Below are 20,927 nucleotides of genomic sequence, written 5' to 3' on the forward strand. Positions count from 1 at the left end.
GGCCTGTGTGGGCCCCTTCCTCTGGAGCGGGTCTGAGAACACGACACGCCCATAACCGCTGCAAAAATAGTCTAAACAGCCAAAAGCCCTCCTTTGCCTTTAGCATAGACAGATGCTGAGAACTGACTATATAACAGTCTAAACCACAGTCTCACAAAAGTTGCTTTTAAAGTCAAATAGATTTTTATCAAAATGTCTTTTTCTGGTTTCTTTTCTTTCTATAGTCACAACTTTGTGCATGGAGGTTGCCCAAAGGGCCTTTCTATCTAATTCTAGGCCCTTCCTCCTTAACCTCAACATTTATGTTTTTGTTTAAAAAAAAAAAAACACAAAACATTCTCCGTACCCCTCCCCCCGCTATATGCATATATGCTCATGATAGAAAATTTGGAAATATAAAGCCACTGAGACAGAGACAAGCAGGCCCTGACATCCAGCAAGTAGGCCTTGGTGTTGCTACGAGCTGGCTGGGCCCTCACAGCTAGGCAGTGCTGCTCTCCTGTTGAACATAAACAATTTCACAGAACATCAACATGAGAGAAGGCCACTCCATGACCAGGATGGATCAAGGGAAAAACAAGATTCCTGCATAATCATGTCTGAACACAGATAAAACGTGAACACTGTCCAAACCACAGAATGGTCAAACATTGCCTGTCCCGGCTAATGTAAATGACAGCTGCTTCTTTCCCAGTCACAGCCTTAGCCTTGGTCTAGTCTTCCTTCTTGGTAAGATTTATTAAGACCCTCAATCACAGAATAATGCCTGGTTTTTGAAAGCAATTCAGAGCAAAGCCCCTTAAACTCTTCCCAAACCTAACACAAACACAAATCACTGAAGTCCTTTCTAACATCCTCTTACTGAGACACCCCACTCCTACAGTTCTCTGTGGTGCGGGTCCTCCCTCACTTCAAAGAGAAACAAGCCCTGCTTGTTCAGCTCCAAGTGTGTTCCTGGTCTCTGACTGGAGGGCACTGAGAAGGCAGAAGAAGTAACCTGTAAGCCCATCCCCAAGAGGCAAGCACTGTTCATATTTTGCTATGTTTTCTTCTTGACTTTTTTCTTTATATTTCTTTATATAGTTGAAATCTCTAGGTTACTCAGTTGCCTTCATTTTTCTCCCTTTCTCAGGAATGAATTAATATGCCTGTTGTTGTTTTAGAAACATTCATATTATCTTTTCATCTAGAAGAAAAGCTCCTTATATGTAAGGACTATGTCTTATGTGTTTTAGTCTCCCCATGGTATACACACAACCAGGGATATATTTAGTTTACAATAAATACTTGTTGACTAACTAGAAGATCATTCATTTAGGTTAATATTCTAGTATCTTATTTTCCTAATAATTTTATCTTTGAAGGGGGGCCTTTACCCCTGAGTCCAAGAGCTAACAATTTTAGAAAATAGCGCTGAAATTCTAGATGAAGGAAGTGTAAAGTTGTTCCACAGTGCTGAGTACCATATAGTGGATGACACACGTCTGGAAGAATGAGCCAGTCATTCTTCTGGGTCCAAATCTGTAAGGCCCTCAACACCAAATACCTCATGAATTATTACTCCAGTCTTTGCCTTTAATTAATGATCTCCCACAGACAAGTGTGAAAGTATCATCATTATATCATAACAACTATAAGAAATTTACAGAAACAAATTAGGATTGTATAAATGTGCTTGTGTGTGTATACATACACACATACGTTAACCAAAGCAATCAAAACAATATGGTACTGCCATAAAAACAGAAATACAGATCCATGGAACAGGACAGAAAGCCCAGAGATAAACCCACGTACCTATGGTCACCTAATCTATGACAAAGGAGGCAAGAATATACAATGGAGAAGACAGTCTCTTCAATAAGTGGTCCTGAGAAAACTGGACAACTACATGTAAAAGAATGAAATCAGAACACTCCCTAACATCATACACAAAAGTAAACTCAAAATGGATTAAAGACCTAAATGGAAGGCTGGACACTATAAAACTTTTAGAGGAAAACATAGGCAGAACACACTTTGACATAAATTGCAGCAAGATCTTTTTTGATCCACCTCCTAGAGTAATGGAAACAAAACCAAAAATAAACAAATCTAACTAAACATAAAAGCTTTTGCACAGCAAAGGAAACTGTAAACAAAACAAAAAGACAACCCTCAGAATGGGAGAAAATATTTGCAAATGAAGCAACAACAAGGGTTAACCTCCAAAATATACAGACAGCTCATGAAGCTCAATATCAAAAAAACAAACAACCCAAACAAAAAATGGGCGGAAGATCTAAACAGACATTAACCAAAGCAAACAGAATCTCACTATCATAGTCTCTAATGACAGAGCCAAGGAAAGGGAGAGAAGTGCCTTGATGCATCATCATCAAACTCGATTGATACAAAGAAACAAGTACATATAACTAAAGAAGAGGTTCTTAACTTTGGCATTATTGATACTTTGAGTTGGAAAATTCTTTGTTGTGGGGCTGTTCTGTATGTTGTAGGATGTCCAGTAGCACCATCACTCCCCTGCCTTGGTGATAAACAAATGTCCCGAGACATTGCCCTTGGGGTGAGATGGGTTGTTGGTGATGGTAAAACTGCCCTAGGTTGAGAGCCACTGAACTAAAGCAATGTGTATTCATGGCTGACCACCAGCTATGTGCTGATGACAGGCGAAACCATAACCCAGCCAGAGGACTCCTCTGAACTCCCAACCACAGGACTAACATCCTGCTACACGTCTCCCCGTGGATAGTGCCCAAGCACCTGAAACTCAAATGACATCACCTCCTCATTCCTCAATCTCTTATGTTGATAGACACCACCACCGATTCAGCTGCTCAAGCTGAGAAATCATCTTCCTTTTGCTTTACCCCCCTAACTCTATAGTTAATCCAATGTCCTATTAACTAACACCTTTAAATAGTCCCCACATCTATGTCCTCTTTGCTATTCCCCTGATACTGACTTAGTTCCGGCATGCCTCATTTTACAACCTTGACTTTCACCTTTCTCCAAGTTGGCTTCCATACTGCTGGCAGTGGGGTCTTGTTAACCCACAGAGCTGATTATCCTCCTGTTTCCCCTCCTGCGGGAGACAGTTATGAACACTGCTCTATGCACTTTTAAGTAAGGGTGGCCCAGTGAAGTAGGAACACAGAATCTTCCTTTGCCAACACAGAAAGAAAATACTAAAAAAAAAAGTTAAGTTTAAAAATTTACCAGTGGCAACCACATAAAGAAAGGGGGTAAACCTTATGTTGTAAATGTTGAAAAGTGGGTTCCAAGGAAAGAGATCATTCTGGAGTAGCTATTAATTAGGCCTCCATTCCTGGGAAGCAGCACTGAGGAAAGAAACTAACAAAATCTTATGAATGCCCATTAAGATTCCAATCTGGAGAGAAGCAGTCTTTGGAGCAGATATCCCTGGGAAATGCTAAACACAAACCTTCAGATATACTATCAAGGGATTTCAGCAGAATCAGGAAGAAACGCCAAGGTATGCCATTCCCCAGGAGCTGTGCAGCACTGGGGGCACAAGCACATGGGAATGAGACACGCTCTGCATGAAGAGATCAGGTCCAGGCATCAGGCATTTCACAGGGTCTCTTTCAGAAGAGAATAAGTTCAGGCTTCCTTATAATGGTCAAATCAGTACCGGCTTAGCTCTCTTTCCCACCCCCAGGCTATAAAAATGTGGACAGAAAGCAATTAACCAGACCTCAAATTGTAATGTGTGAAGTGTAGGAAAACTAGTTCCAGGTAGAGTGAGAGGGTGATGAGAGAACTCATTCACTCTACATTGGGACAAAGAGAAGGTATGGATGAAGTAACCATCAAGTTCATTTCATGAACTTGGGGGTTCCAATGAAAGGAAGGAAAAAAGGAAAAAAAGAGAAGACTTCAAGTTTAATCACAGTGAGTGCAGTAGAAAAAGACAAATTAAAGCAAGTAAACAGGAGCTTCCCTGGTGGCACAGTGGTTAAGAGTCTGCCTGCCAATGCGGGGGACACGGGTTCGAGCCCTGGTCTGGGAAGATCCCACATGCCGCGGAGCAGCTGAGCCCTTGCGCCACAACTACTGAGCCTGCACTCTAGAGCCCGTGAGCCACAACTACTGAGCCCACGTGCCACAACTACTGAAACACACACACCTGGAGCCCGTGCTCCGCGGCAGGAGAGGCCACCGCAATGAGAAGCCTGCGCACCACAACGAAGAGTAGCCCCAGCTCGCCTCAACTGAAGAAAGCCTGTGCGCAGCAGCAAAGACCCAACGCAGCCAAAAATAAAATTAAATAAATAAATTAATTTAAAAAGTAAATAAAAAATAAAACAAGTAGACAAAAGATACAGAAGACAAAGGGTATCTAATATAAGAATAATCAGTGACCTTGAAGAAATAAATCCAACAAATGATACAGAAAAAGTATTCATACATACAACACAGAAACACTTCCCTGGAATGAAGGAAGAATTGCACCTACAAAATAAAAAGGCACACCAGACTTTAGTTCTTCACTAGTCAAAATAAAACCCCACTATCACCACCACCAGCAACAGCAACAACAAAAAATTGACAGGGATGTATCTTATTTCAGTTATTAAACTTCAGAGATAAAGAATTTTTCAGGGATCCAAGCAGAAAAAGCAAGTCACCTACCAAAGAGAAAACAAAGATCAGACTGACCTCAGACATTTTACAAACACATTCAATGCCCAAACTCATGCTGCAATTTCTACAAAGACCAGAAAGACTGTGTGACCAAGGAAAAATTATATCATTTAATATATCATTTAAGTATAAAGCTAATATATCATTTAATTATAACGACAACAGGCAGACATTCTTAATCATGAAAAGAACTTGAGGAATACAGTTGAATAAACTATTAATAAATGGAATAAACCGGATGATGAAATACAGTCAACCAAATGACAAAATGAACTAAACTAGAAAACATAAAAGCTGTGGCAAAAGTGCTGGTTGTGAGTACTGTATCTATATAAATGTGAAACTAGGAATATGACTCTAGAACAGAATGTAAACTTGATGACACTGGGCAAATAAAAAATATACAGGGAAGAAAAGCTGGTAAGTGGAAAAAGGGAAATATAAGAATGCTAATTATCTAACTTTCAGAGCAGAAATTAAACTGATGCCATCTAAAATGAAACGTGTACTTGGAAGTTTAATAATTCCTTTAGTTTTGTTTTCTGTTAAATTTCAAATAAATTTAACTTTATTTAAATAATGTGTTAAATTTATTCCCCTTCCTCCTTCTCATTCACTCAACCATCCAGCCATCCAACAACCCACTGTGTATAAAGATGTTTGGAACGATGTCTGCACTAAATGTTAATGCAGATTATTTTGCAGTAGTTCAATTTAGAGTGATCTGCTTTCTTCTTTGTATTTTGTATGCACTACTTATGATTTTTATAAAAAGAGCAAAGTCAATACTGTACAGGCATCTTAAAAGTTGGCATATACCAACATGGAGGACAGAATTCAACATTGTGGCTTCAAAACTCAATTTTTCTCTGAATATTTAAAATGGGCCTATTATCTATTTACTTTTCATCTCCAAAAGCTTCTATTCCATTTCAAATATGCTCTGAGAACAATTCCTTTAAAGTAACAAAGATCTTATAGGCTGGGCAAATATTTAAAGCTACAGAAAAGACAGTGATTAGGCACCGTAAATGATTAGTTTTCTGTATTTAAAATGCAAGAAACATACACAAAAATGTACCATTTCCTTTACTCACTTTTGTGATAGTTTTTAAGATGGCGAGACGATCTGCTGGGGGTGGCAAACCCACAAAGAGTGTTTTGTCCAGGCGGCCTGGGCGCAGGATTGCAGGGTCAATGATATCTAGAGACGAAGGGAGGAAAAAGGCTTAAATAAATGAAACAGAATCTTTTACAAAATATAATTAACATGAGAGATAGGAAGAGTACATTTTTAAGAGAAAAAGTTGATAATTTAGACTTTTTTACAGTTAAAAGATTCTGCTCATCCTTAAGAAAGTGAAGTCCACCCGCCTCCTTCCTGCCTCAAACCTACTTTTCCTTCAGGATTCTCAATCTCAGATGAAGACCCCCATCTGCCCCCCCACATACCAGGCAGGTTTCTCCCTTCCCTCTAACTGGAGATACATTCTATCAATTCTATCGAGTCCGTCTCCCATTACCTAGACCCTAAGTCAAGGCCAAATGTAATGCCCCCCTAACTGGTCGTATTTCTAAACTTCCCCTCTCTGGGACCCCTTAGAATGCTGCCAAGGTTATCTTCCTAAAATACATATTCAATTCTCTCAACTCCCGCTTCCCACTGCAGACTGAAGCCTAACACTTGCACCCTCATGTCTCTGAAAAGTCTAAGGGTCACCTGACTCTACAGGGCAAAGGTTCTCAAAATTCTGGTCTCAGGAAACCTTTGTACTTTATCATACAGCATATACTATTGGCTTTCTCTTACTCAACACACTTATTTTGAGATTCACCTAGGTTGTTATTTGTATTAGTACTTAATTCTTTTTTATTGCTGAGCAGCATTCCATTGTATGGGTATGCCACATTTGTTTTTTAGTTCTTCTGGTGACAAACATTTGGTTTGTTTCTAGTTTTGAACTACTACAAATAGAGCTGCTATAAACGCTCAAGTACAAGTCTTTGTATATGTTTTCATCTCTCTTTAGTAAATACCTAAGTGTGGGATGCAAAGCAGTACGACTATAACACCCTGTAGGTGTACATTTAACTTTAAAAAATCAACAAGCTATTTTCCAAATGAGTTGTACCATTTTACACTCCCAACAGCAGTAGTATATGAGAGTTCAAGATCTTCTATATCCTTGTCAATACGTTAGTCTTTTGTTGTTGTTGCTGCATTATGATTTAATCTAATGGCACAAAAATTTGAAACTACACCTCCTCTAGATTTCTAAAAGCAAGGTTATGCATACCCCTATTCAATTCTGCACTGTTACATTTGAACCACATAGTGAATTTTACATCATGATGGATCAACTTCGAATTCCCATGAAACACCTCAAATTATATAAAATGGAAGCAATTTTTAAAGCTTTGTGTAAAGCTTTCATGCTAACCATAAAAGCCTTTTTTTTTATGGGCAACTTTGGATTATAATGTATCAGGTGGCTCTACCTTAAAATGTTGATCACTGAATATCATGGACTTTGAACTGGCTTCTACTCTATCATTGCCCAGCCTATAAGATCTTTGTTACTTTAAAGAAATTGTTCTCAGAGCATATTTGAAATGGAATAGAAGCTTTTGGAGATGAAAAGTAAATAGATAATAGGCCCATTTTAAATATTCAGAGAAAAATTGAGTTTTGAAGCCACAATGTTGAATTCTGTCCTCCATGTTGGTATATGCCAACTTTTAAGATGCCTGTACAGTATTGACTTTGCTCTTTTTATAAAAATCATAAGTAGTGCATACAAAATACAAAGAAGAAAGCAGATCACTCTAAATTGAACTACTGCAAAATAATCTGCATTAACATTTAGTGCAGACATCGTTCCAAACATCTTTATACACAGTGGGTTGTTGGATGGCTGGATGGTTGAGTGAATGAGAAGGAGGAAGGGGAATGTTGATCACTGAATATCATGGACTTTGAACTGGCTTCTACTCTATCACTTAGGTGGACAACCAAAAACTCCCTTCACTTCAAAACCCGCAACTCTGTTTCTTACAAAATAAGATTTGTGTAACCAACTGCCTTCTATGGGACAAGAACTATCTATGGTAATGGTGAGTTCAACTATTACACAGTTATGCTAATATTTTATTTTCAGAAGTACTTTACAAGAAAATATAAGTATGGCTTCCAAAAGGAATGTTATACCTGGACTTGGTACCAAGCTCAAATTTTAGTTTTGCAAGGAAAACCAGGCTTTCAGGTTAAACAACAATTTGTAACCAAAACTTTAATCCCAAGGATTCTCACAAAACATATAACAAATGACAGCATGAAAAAAAATCTTGCACAGCAACTCAAAGTTCAGCTCTACAATGTACCCTTAAACTGGCAGGACACTGGTATCTTAAATAGTCTCAAATTTCCAAATAAATCATGTTACAAAGAGCTATGTATTCATATACAGCAATCACAGAAGGAACTTCTGACCTAAAGCAAAGGTAAACTAATTTCTTGAAACTTCTTCGATTCTACACCAACTGGACAACCTCTTGTCCAGTGTGAACACTAGTGGCATTTTTAAACCTCTAACCTAGGTTAAGGGTGCAGCTTTAATTTTTACCTGCTGGCTTGTGTTCACAGTATGTTTAAAGACTGCTTGCTTAACTACAGCTGCATACCATATCCCAGCTATGGAAAACGTCTTCTCAATTTTTGCCAGTTTTGTTTCCATAATATTAAACATCATACTTTAGCTGGGCAGGAGTTGGAGATTTATTATCAGTCTACGCAAGACTAAAATTCAAAGCAAATTCAATTTTGCTTAAGGGAACATTGTAAAGTAACAATTCTTGATATTACATGCCTCATATAGTCCATTTCAAACCATAGAGAATTACACCTTTATGCGTCACTGTGCCAACAGACAGACAAATGTGAACAGCTAAAACATCTTAAAAATGCACCAAGCTTGGACTTCCCTGGTGGTGCAGTGTTAAGAATCCACCTGCCAATGCAGGGGACACGAGTTCGAGCCCTGGTCTGGGAAGATCCCACATGCCGCGGAGCAACTAAGCCCGCGAGCCACAACTACTGAAGTCCGTGCGCCTAGAGCCCGTGCTCCGCAAAACAGAAGTCACCGAAATAAGTCTGCACACCACAACGAAGAGTAGCCCCCACTGGCCGCAGCTAGAGAAAGCCCGTGCGCAGCAATGAAGACCCAATGCAGCCAAATATAAATTTATTAAAAAAGAAATGCACCGGGCTTCCTTGGTGGCGCAGTGGTTGAGAGTCCGCCTGCCGATGCAGGGGACACGGGTTTGTGCCCCAGTCCGGGAAGATCCCACATGCCGCAGAGCGGCTGGCCCCGTGAGCCATGGCCGCTGAGCCTGCACATCCGGAGCCTGTGCTCCGCAATGGGAGAGGCCACAACAGTGAGAGGCCCACGTACCACAAAAAAAAAAAAAAAAAAAAAAAGAAATGCACCAAGCTTATGAATTCTCAAACAAAACTTGACTTTTCTGTACATACTCCTGTCAAATGAAGTTATCTCCTGTACAACACTCCTCGTCTTGCAAACTGGTCTTCTATTTCCTTTCATTTGACCTAGATCGGCTACGAGACCTAGAGAAAGTTCGGGACAGCTTGTGATTTCTCTCCCAGAACGGCGATTTCTCTCTCTTCTCCTATCTCTAGAAAGGGACCTGCTCCAGCTGTAGGAGAAGGTTCTTTGTCTTGGAGATCTGTGGATCTGCGGCGAGGGAGGCCTCCTCCTTCAATAATCATCTTGAGGGACTTCCCTGGTGGCGCGGTGGTTAAGAATCCACCTGCCAATGCAGGGGACACAGGTTCGATCCCTGGTCCAGGAGGATCCCACATGCTGCAGAGCAACTAAGCCCATGCAGCACAACTACTAAGCCTGCACTCTAGAGCCCATGAGCCACAACTACTGAGCCCACGTGCCACAACTACTGAAGCCCGCACGCCTAGAGCCTGTGCTCCACAGCAAGAGAAGCCGCCACAATGAGAAGGCTGCGCACCACAACAAAGAGTAGCCCCCACTCACCCCAACTAGAGAAAGCCCGCCTGCAGCAACGAAGACCCAATGCAGCCAAAAATAAATAAATAAAAACAATCATCATCTTGAGGGTGACGACCCCAAGAAGGAGGTGGGCCAAGATTTCGACTTCTCCTTTCTCCATTCAACAGTTCCACTCTTGGGCTTCCCTGGTGGCGCAGTGGTTGAGAGTCTGCCTGCTGATGTAGGGGACACGGGTTCGTGCCCCGGTTCGGGAGGATCCCACATGCTGCGGAGCGGCTAGGCCTGTGAGCCATGGCCGCTGAGCCTGCGTGTCCGGAGCCTGTGCTCCTCAACGGGAGAGGCCACAGCAGTGAGAGGCCCGCGTACCGCAACAAACAAACAAACAAACACAGTTCCACTCTTACTCGGCCGCCAAAAAGTGTTCTCCCATCTAGCTCTGCCTCTCTGGGATCTTCAAATTCAACAAAAGCAAAGCCAGAAGGGTTTCTAGCAACCCACACACTTTGGATGGGTCCACAATGGCCAAAAGCTTGTTCCAATTCGGTCACTACCATTGTTTCTAAGATTACCTACATAAAGCTTACAGTCTAATGGACAGGAATCACAATGGATTTCGAGATCCTGGGCTAGAAACACGGAGGCTCAAATCCACACACCCTCAGCTGGGTCTTTCCAGTCCCCTCCCGCCAGGCACCCGCAGATGCTCTCGCAAACCCAGCGTCCATGAAATGACCTATAGTTAGTCTTTTTCATTTTAGTCAGTCATTCTAAGGTTTGCAGTGATATCTCACTGAGGCTTTAATTTGCATTTCCTTGATGACTAAAGATGTTGAGCACCTTTTCATGTGTTTATTTGCCACCTGTATACTTTCTATGGTGAGGTGTCTGTACAATTCTTTTGCCTATTTTTAATGCCTTTTTTGTTGTTGAGTTTTGAGTTGTGTCGTTGAGTTCATTATATATTCTTTAAGAAATAATATACTTTGCAAGTATTTTCTCTCAGCCTGTGGTTTGTCTCTGTATTCTCTTAGTGGCATCTTTTGAAGAGCAGTTCAATTTATCCATCTAAGAAATCTTTGCTTAATCCAAGATAGAAAAAATTTTCTCCTGTGTTTTCTTCCAGCAGTTTTATAGCTATGGGTTTTCATTGGTCTTTGATGCATTTGGGTTAATTTTTGCATATGGTAAAAGATAGGGATTGAAGTTCATTTTTCTTGCCTATGGATATCCAACTGTTCCAGCAACTATTGAAAAGGCTATCCTTTTTCCACTGTATTGCCTTTGTGCTCTATAAAAAAAAACAATTGTCCAGATATTTGTGGGAACATTTTTTAATTCTACTATCCAATGATCTACATGTCTATGTCTATGCCAATACCATGCTGTGAAAACATCTTTTATCTTAAATATACAAACAGAGATCTTAAAGCCAGATCTGCATGCCCCAAAATAAAGCTTGATATAAAGAATCCCAATTGTACTTAGAAAGCATTCTTAGTTTAGGACTTTTATAATCATTTAAATTCTCTGACAACATCACATTTAGTATTTTGTTGTTCATTATTTTAAGAAATTATTTACTTATTTTAATTACAGTAAAAAGCATCCTGAGCAATCTATATACCATAAAGTATGTGTGTGTATATATGTGTTAGATGATTTAAACTATGCTCTACCAGAAGCTCTTACAAAATTCTACGTATTACATCTTTTCTCAAAGAAAAGCTGGCTCATACTCAACAATTCTGCTTCACTAACAGGCATCTTTTTTTTTTTTTTTTTTTTTTTTTTTTTGCGGTACACGGGCCTCTCACTGTTGTGGCCTCTCCCGTTGCAGAGCACAGGCTCCGGACGCACAGGCTCAGTGGCATGTGGGATCTTCCCGGACCAGGGCATGAACCTGTGTCCCCTGCATCGGCAGGCAGACTCTCAACCACTGCGCCACCAGGGAAGCCCACTAACAGGCATCTTAAACACGGCATATTTAAGACTGAGATCCAGATCTTTTCCCATCACCTCCCCAAACAGGGCCCTACCATTGTTCTTCCCATCTTGGTTAATGGCAATTCATCCTTCCAGTTTTTCAGGCCTAAAACTTGGAGTCATGTTTGATTTCATTCTCCCACATCTATATCCAATCCATTAGCAAATCCTGTCAACTGTATGACACAGTATATTCAGATTCCTTCTACATTCCCAGGTGTCACCTGGTTCAAAGTATCTTGCAGCACTTAGATTATTTTTACAGCTTCCTAAGTGGTTCCCTACCTAATTGTGTCAGAATTTTAGGTGGAAGACTCAAGATAACAATTCTTATCTTTGCAATGAAGAAGTCACCAACAATTCCAAAGATCTAAGGACAAAATCCATTCACTTACAAATGAGACAGATGCCTGAAGAGGAGGAACTCTCCCTCAGATCTGCTGATTAAAAAGCAACTACTATTCTATTAAGTACCAAAAAAGCGTTAAAATTTAAGAGCTAATGGTAGCAACTTTCAACTTTAGGAAAACAGTATTTTGTTACAAATGGACCCTCAATTTTCAACAATGGTGCCAAGACAACTCTATGGGGAAAAGATCAGTCTTTGCAACAAAGGATGCTGAGACACGTGACTATCCACATACAAAAGGATGAATGGACACCTTCTTCACAACATACAAAAAATTAACTCAAAGTGGACCAAAGACCTAAATGTGAGCACTAAAAGTTTAAAACTCTTGGAAGAAAACATGACCCTGGGTTACACAGTGATTTCTTAGGTATGACATCAAAAGTACATGTGATTAAAAAAAGAAATAAATAAATTGAACTTTACCAATTTAAAACTTTTGTTCTTCAAATGATACCATCAAGAAAGTAAACAGAAAACTCACAGATTGGGAGAAAATATATATGCTAATCACATATCTGATTATGGACTTGTATCTAGAATAAATAAAGAACTCTTACTACTCAATGACAAGAAGGCATTAACCCAATTAAAAACTGGGGGAAGGATTCAAACAGACATTTCTCCAAAGAAGATATATAAACAGCCAACAAGCAAAAGAAAAGATGTTCAGCATCATTAATTATCAGGGGAATGCAAATCAAACTACAATGAAATACCTCCTCACATCTACTACATGGCTATAATAAAAAAGACGATAACAGGTGTTGGTGAGGATGTGGAGAAACTGGAAGCCTCATACACTGCCTTGTCACAATTACTAGTGCGAATATAAAATGATTCAGACATTTTGGAAAAGAATTTGGCAGTTTCTCGAAATGGTAAACATTGAGTTACCATATGACCCAGCAATTCCACTCTTGGGTATCTGCCTAAGATAAATTATAACACATATCCAAACAAAAACTTGTACATGAATGTTCATAGCAGCATTATCATAATAGCTAGAAAGTACAAACAACCTAAATGTCCATCAACTGGTGAATAAATAGTATGTGGTATATCCATACACTGGAATATTATCCAGCAATAAAAAGGAATGAAGTATTGATACATTCTATAACATGGATGAAACTTGAAGGCATGCTGAGTGAAAGAAGGTAGATACAATAGCCCACATACTGTATGATTCCATTTACATAAAATATCCAGAATAGGGAAATCTACAGAGACAGTAAGTAGACTAATGGTTGCCTAGGGCTGGCAGTGGGGGAAAAATAGGGAGTGACTGCTAACAGACACAGATTTTCTTCTTAGGGTGATGGAAATGTTCTAAAATTAGATTATTGGTATGGCTGCACAACTCTGTAAATATACACAAAACCACTGAATTGTATACTTAAAATGGGGAAAATTTATGGTACACCACATATCTAAATAAAGCTGTTTTTTTTTAATTAGATCCTCAGACTAAAGAGATTATCAGTATGTCCAGTGAAATAAAAGTTATTGTAAGATCAGACAGCCTTCATGAATCAGAAGTAGATCTCTTCTTATGATTCATAAACAAATATTTACTGAGTTCCAGGATGCACCAGGGTACCTGTATATCAGCAGAAGTAATGCCAGGGCCTATGTTAATTTTATAAGGGCAGTACTTACCAAAGGGCAAGATATACTGGCTTGACCATAGCACCAAGTCAGTGTTCAACTGCCTTCAAGAAGCATTCAACCATAATCCAAGGCCATTCAGAATAAATAGGTAAGGGAGCATTGCATTTGACTTGGTACTTAAGTGGCTGAATATCTTACTATAATACAATCAGTATCTTCTTTTAAGTCACCCACTCTTTCATCTGACAAATAACTGTGGGCTTACAATAGGTAGAAATCCTGAACTTGAAGCTCTCTCTCAAATATAAGACTGCAGACTTACTCCTTGCCTAGAAGAAGCTTACACATCATAATTTTCTTATTTATTTTTTGGACTGCACCATACATGGAGAGCAGAAACTCATTCTAGATACTGAATTGCTACCGGTAAGAAATAGACACCTACTCAATAGAAGAAAAAGTAATAAGCTAGTGTGGCCATCTGGGTTACATAACCTATGCGTGCTGCTCAGGAGTGTTTTTAACCAGCTAGACAGGGGTTAAGTGGGAACTGTTCCTCAAATGAGAACATCCTTTACAGGACTTGTTATCTGAAGAATGCAATGCAAAGATGTGTACAGGAGAGTTAAATTTAGGGCATCTGTGCTCAAGATATAATTTGCACCAGGAGCTCCATCTCCTTTGGTTGAGCACAGGGAACTGGTTTATTTCCAGAAGAGGGTATGGACTTTGGTATACCACAAGTTAGAAGAAGGCTGTCACAGTTTCTCAGAACAACCAGAGATAGAATGGTGAGAGGACAGGATTTTAATTTACTTCCTAAAAATCAGTACCTCAAAAATTAGGGAAAAAGGATAAAGACAGAGATGGAAAATAGGTGAAAAGAAGAACTTTAGTAGATCAATTCAAGAGGTTTAAAACCCACCAAGTGCGAAGCACACAAGTGAAACAAACAAAAAAGTCACATAAAAAGGATCAGAATGACATAGAACTTTTAAAAGAAAAAAAGCAATGCCTACAAATTACAAAAAACAAAATTTTCAACTCAAAATTCTATATCCAGCCAGGCTACCAATCAATAATGAGACTAGAATAAAGATATTTTCACATATATAAGAATTCAAAAAAAATTTACCTCCTACATGACCTTTCTTAAGAAAGCCACTGAAAGATAAGCTCTAGCAAAATTTAAGAGTAAAGCAAGAGACAAACATAAGATCAGAAACAGTGCAAAACAAAGGAAAGCAGGAAAGGGAAGTCCTGAAATGACAGCCATTTATATCACAGACATAGATGGCACCAGTCCAGACTGGAGCATGACAGAAAGCTCCAGAAGGGAGACCTCCAAAAGCAAACAAAATGTCAAATGGAACTGATACATCATCTAGATAAATAATACTGACTGATGTATAACATAGTTGATGAAGAATGGGAACACAGAAAACAAAGCAAAAGAAAAAAATGAGGGTTACTAAATCTAAGAATAAAAAAGGTTTTAGGAGAAGGAAACCTAATCATGCTGTGATTCTTGGGTCAGCGGAGAGAGATTTTTTTCAAAGTCATGGTAATGTAAGTGTTGACTAGTTATTTAACCAGAAGTTATAATAAATCTATATTATAATATTGGGAGGCTGGAGTGGCGAGAACAGATGGTGGGCATGGTGTGGCAGTGATGGTGGGCTGGGCTATGTGTGTGGAGAAAGGGTGAATGTAAGATAATGAATCTTCATTCATTGAAAAGAAGTTAATGGGTAGTGTGTGAAATTGATAAGACATAGCAGTATGAGCATATTATTTGAAAATATGGAGGAAACACAGCAAAAAAAAAAATAGCTCAAGGATTTTACCAGTAGAAGCCTCTGGGATGGGGGCTGGGGGACACAGAGGACCAACAGTTTTTGTTATAAGTTTTTCGGTGTCATTTGGTTTTTTTTGTTTTGTTTTGTTTTGCGGTACGCGGGCCTGTCACTGTTGTGGCCTCTCCCGTTGCGCAGCAAAGGCTCCGGATGCGCAGGCTCAGCGGCCATGGCTCACGGGCCCAGCCGCTTTGCGGCATGTGGTATCTTCCCAGACCGGGGCACGAACCCGTGTCCCCTGCATCGGCAGGCGGACTCTCAACCACTGTGCCACCAGGGAAGCCCAGCTTTTCGGTGTCATTTGATGTTTAACAGATATCTCCCTGTGTGGGTTTTTCTTTTTCATGCCATTCACCAACTGGATCCACAACCTCACGGCTTATTATGGCCATTCTCTTACGGAGTTTGTCAATTTACCAGAGCCGTGTCACACAAAACAAACACTGTTCAAAATCTGAGACATAACAAAACAAACTTCAGTATGCAGAGGTGACTATGGTACAGATTGTAGAGGAAATGAACTTGTGCTTTAAAGAAAATATAATTCGGTGGGTGCCTGAGGGTCAAATCTTGGTTTCGCCACTGCTAACTTATCTGGTGGCAAACTAATTGGAATCTACTAATTACTGTGAGCTTTACAGTGAGGATTACCTGACAGAACATGGGAATCACTCACTGCAGTGGTTGGAATACAAGTGCTCACACGATAATTATGATTATTTGGACTCAGGCAGACTGAGATTCAAATTGCTGCTCCACCCTTGTCAGTTCTACTTGGGCAAATAATTTAACCTAATTTAATTAAATTAAAATAATTTAACTTTTGCAACAGTAAGTATATACATCATGGTACTTTCCTCACAGGGTTGCTGTGAGGTTTAACAAGGTGAACACTTAACACATTACTGACTGGGGGATTTTTGCAGAAACTGCTGCCTGTGGCCATAATACATCTCTGGTCAAAAATGTGTTAACAAAGTGCTTAGCATTTATTTAGCAAGGCTCCATGAACTCCAGTTATTATCACTGATGAGTTTTTTTTTTTAATTAAAAATTTTTTTTACTGGAGTATAGTTGATTTGATGAGTTTTAAGTAAAGAAAATGGGATGGATTTATTTTCACCCCCTTTTAGAGATACTTTAGAACTGAAGACACTTCAGTTCTTAAGGAAATAACCTTAAATTATTTATTATTTTATTTAAAATAAAAGGAAATATTAATAATTTGGATCTCTGTGATTAAGAAGATGAAAAGACAAGATATAGACTGGGACAAAAAGTTGCAAATTACATATCTGACAAAGGACTCACATCTAGAATATATACAGAACTCTCAAAACTCAACAATAAAAAAGAATACACATTCCAATTTTAGAAAATGGGCAAAGGACACAAAGAGACAATTCACTGAAGAAGATATAAGGATGGTAAAGAAACACATGAAAAGAAGTTCTTATCGGCCATCAGAGAAATACAAATAAAACCATGATGAGATATCACTATACATCTCTTGGAAAAGGTAAAATAAAAACAGTGACAATACAAAATACCAGCAAAGATGCAAAGAAACTGAATCTCCCTTAGCATTACTGATAGAAATTATAGCCACTCAGGAAGACTTTGACAACCTCTTTAAAAAACTGAACATATACTTAACATACGACCCAGCAATCATGCTCCTGGGCATCTATCCCAAAGAATTGAAACCTTATGTCCGCATAAGAACCTATATGTAGATGTTCAGAGTAGCTTTATATGAAACAGTCAAAAACTGGAAATGATCATAATGCCCCCAGAAGAGAATGGTCAAACAAACTAGAACCTCCACACCACTGAATACTACGCAGTACTGAAAAGGAACAATCTACTGATACACACAAGTATTTGAATAGATTTCAAGGGCGTTAGAATAGGTGAATAAAGCCAACCTAAAAGGTCACATTTTGTATGATTACTTTTATATAAAATTCTTAAAGTGACACAATTATAGAGATGGAGAACAGATTAGCAGTTGCCTTGAGTTAGACATGGTGGGAGAGAGGTGGTTGTTACTATAAAGGCATAGCATGAGGGAGATCTTTGTGGTGATGGAATAGTTCCTGTACTGACCGCAGTGGTGATCACATGAACCTACACGTGTGCTAAAATGGCAACAAAATAGACAAATTACACAAATGTCTATTTCCTGGTTTTGATTTTGTACCATAGTTATGTAAAATGTAACAACTGAGTTAAACTGGGTACATGGAACTTCTGTGCATTATTTTTCTAATTTCTTGTGAATTTATAATTGTTTCAAAATACAAAGTAAAAATAAAAGTCACATATTTTATAAAAAGAAAAAGAAAATCAGATCACTTCACTCCCCCACTTAGAAAACGTTCATGGGACTTCCCTGGTGGTGCAGTGGTTAAGAATCCACCTGCCAATGCAGGGGACACAGGTGGTCCGGGAAGATCCCACATGCCGCGGAGCAACTAAGCCTGTGCACCACAACTACTGAGCCTGAGCTCTAGAGCCCGCGAGCCACAGCTACTGAGCCCACGAGCCACAGCTACTGCAGCCCGTGTTATGCCTAGAGCCCATGCTCCGCAACAAAGAGAAGCCACCACAATGAGAAGGCTGCACACCACAACAAAGAGTAGCCCCTGCCTGCCGCAACTAGAGAAAGCCCGTGCACAGCAACGAAGACCCAACGCAGCCCAAAAATAAATAAATAAATAAATTTATTTTAAAAACCCTTCATGGCAGAATAAAATCCACACCCCTTTCTGTGGCCTAAAAGGCCCCTTGCACTTCTCCATCACTGCCCCCCAACTCTTTTCACTCTAGACGCACTGGCCTTCTTGCTGGTTCTCCAAACTTCTTCTCACTTCAGGGCCTTTATACTTATTGTTTGTTCTCTGCCTGGAATGCCTTCTCCCAGATTTTTGCACGGCTTGATACTTCACATTATTTGGGTGTGTGCTGACATTACTTTTGAAGAAGCAGCTTTCCCGGACTATGATATCTAAAGTAGCATTCCTCTCCCCAAACACCTGTCATTCTCCATCCTCTTACCCTGTTTTATTTATTTGATTGTCTATTATTTACCCCCTGTTCCCCAGCCCCAAATCAGAATACATGCAGGCAAAGAATTTTTCTGAATTGTTAACTTTTGAATTCCCAAAGTTCAGTAGGATCAGGTATATAATAAAAATTCAATAAATATCTGATGAGTGAAGGAGTAAACCTGAGAGACTAAAGAAAATTATACTGGTATGACTGACCTAGAACACCAAGCTGTAAGGCGGAATGTATAACTTGCACCATAAAACAAAGAATGTGATAAAAGAAAAATATACATAAGAAGGATTAAAGAAAACTCCCCTTTTTTTTACCTTTCTACTTCTCTCCTTTCGAATCTGGCCCTTCCTGTCACTGCCCTGACCAAGAGAATTTGTGTATTCTGGGCCTTGCCTTCAAGGGAATGGCAGCTTCCACCTTTATCTCTTGGAATCCAGCTGTCAAGTACGAAATGTGAGTACTCAGAGAACCATTCTAATGGAAGCCAAGCCACATGGAGAGGCCCTGGAAGATGACAACTGGTGGTGGGGATGGGCTGGGGGGAAGGGGTGTGCAGAATGCCGAGGCGCACCAAAGCACCAGACATGTGAGTAAAGAAGTGACCTTGAAAGGGGATCCTCTGGCCCAGCCATGCCTGCTGGTGGCATGTGGATCAGAGACGAACCACCTGGACAAGCCCTCCCTGAATTCCTGACCTACAAAATTATGAAAAATGCAAAAATGGTGATTTTAAGCCACTAAGTATCGCAGTAGTTCACCATGCAGCAAGAGCTGACCAGGACATCGGGCAAGAAGGGGTTTCTTAAAGCTGAGCAGAATCCAAGTTATAAACAATCAAACAAAATGTCACAGGATAGAATACAATGGAACAGAACTGCCAAATAGGCATCAATACAAGTGAAAAGATCTAAAACATCTATTTTTAAATTTATGTGGATCCTCAACGTAATGGGATTTGTTATGGGGAGAAAGGGATGGGTGAGGTACAGTGGAGAGGAAGACAATACTCAAGAACACTGGAAAGAACAAAACAGAGGTACCACATTCATCCTGTCATTCACTGGCTAAACTCAAGAGACTACTGTACTCAGTTCTGGGTTTTACAACTAAGGAGAATCTGAAGAATCCTAAGGAATTCAAAGATGAATAAAGAGATCAGAGGGAAAAAAAAAAACCCATGAGGAAAGGTAACGTACCTGAACCCTTCTGAAGGAAGGGATTTAAGTAAAACCTAGTAGTAACATTGAAGGACCTATTATTTGAGTAACACTGAAGGACCTGTTATTTTCTAATCTACAGAGATTAAACTAAAAGATAAGAGTGTTTACAATAAACAAATATGAAAAATAGTGAGTACGGTTAAAGACAGAATAGGTTATTAGAGCACACCAGAGACTGTCTTCTTGAAATCTACTAGAAAAATCTGTAGCTGCTCAGGAAAGGTAGGATGTGATTCTGTCCAAATCTGACAGACCTTCAAGGTTTCTTCGAGGATGACTCTCTGATTTTATGACCTAATGACTGCTCCTACTGCTAATACCAAAAGTGCTCATGATAATGATAATAATACTAAACAGCTAACTTGCCACGCACTATGATAGATACATTACCAATATCACTTAAGCTTTGGGACAATACTGCCTATTAGGTGTTATTATCCTCATTTTATAGATGAGGAAGTACTGGTTAGCAAGATGAAGTAATACATGCCCAGGATTAATGTGGCATAATAAGGAATAAATACATTTGGTGTTTGCCCCTGGTTCCTGGCTAGAGCTTTCTGAGTAACAGGAGTGTCTTTGTTGTGCTAATGAGATGACTCAAGGTTGGCCCTGCAGATAACTTCAGGATGGGGCTGTTTACCAGAACAACCTACCATCTGATTAGAGGGTTGGAACTTGGAGCCAGACATCTGGGGAGGTAGGGCGGGGCTGGAGACTGAGTTCAATCACATGGCCAATGAGTCAGTCAATCATGGATACATAACAAAATCCCAATAAAAACTCTGGACATCAAACTTGAGGGAGATTCCTCGCTGATGAACACAGTGATGTCCCAGGAGGGTGATGTGCCCTGACTCCATGGAGAGAGGGCATGGAAGCTCTGCACTCCCTCTGAGACCTAGCCCTAAGTGTACCCTTTATAATAAACTGTAATTGTAAGTATAGTGCTTTTCTTCATTTTGTTAGTCTTTTTAGCAAATTAGTGAACCTGAAAGGGGTGACGGGAATCCCCAAGTTTGTAGCAGGCTGGTCAGAAGTGCGTGTGTCCTGGAGACACCACTTGCAT

The 20,927-nt window shown here is 39.7% G+C and overlaps 1 protein-coding gene and 1 pseudogene across 2 annotated transcripts in view; both read right to left on the bottom strand.

Annotated features, from left to right (window-relative positions):
• The window catches only part of NVL (nuclear VCP like), a 97,913-nt gene that overhangs the window by 24,683 nt on the left and 52,303 nt on the right, over positions 1–20,927 (bottom strand). Inside the window, exon 19 of the mRNA XM_079912131.1 lies at positions 5,766–5,872. Within this exon, the coding sequence (XP_079768257.1) occupies positions 5,766–5,872 (107 nt within the window). The remainder of the gene's footprint in view (positions 1–5,765; positions 5,873–20,927) is intronic.
• Positions 9,256–11,761, bottom strand: LOC307194235 (serine/arginine-rich splicing factor 3-like; annotated as a pseudogene). The gene is made up of 4 exons: positions 11,747–11,761; positions 10,109–10,331; positions 9,792–9,883; positions 9,256–9,441 (listed from the first exon to the last, which is right to left on the bottom strand). The product of its transcript is annotated as a serine/arginine-rich splicing factor 3-like (transcript).

The sequence above is a fragment of the Stenella coeruleoalba genome (genome assembly GCF_951394435.1).
Source record: "Stenella coeruleoalba genome assembly, chromosome: 1".
Taxonomy (NCBI): Eukaryota; Metazoa; Chordata; class Mammalia; order Artiodactyla; family Delphinidae; genus Stenella; species Stenella coeruleoalba.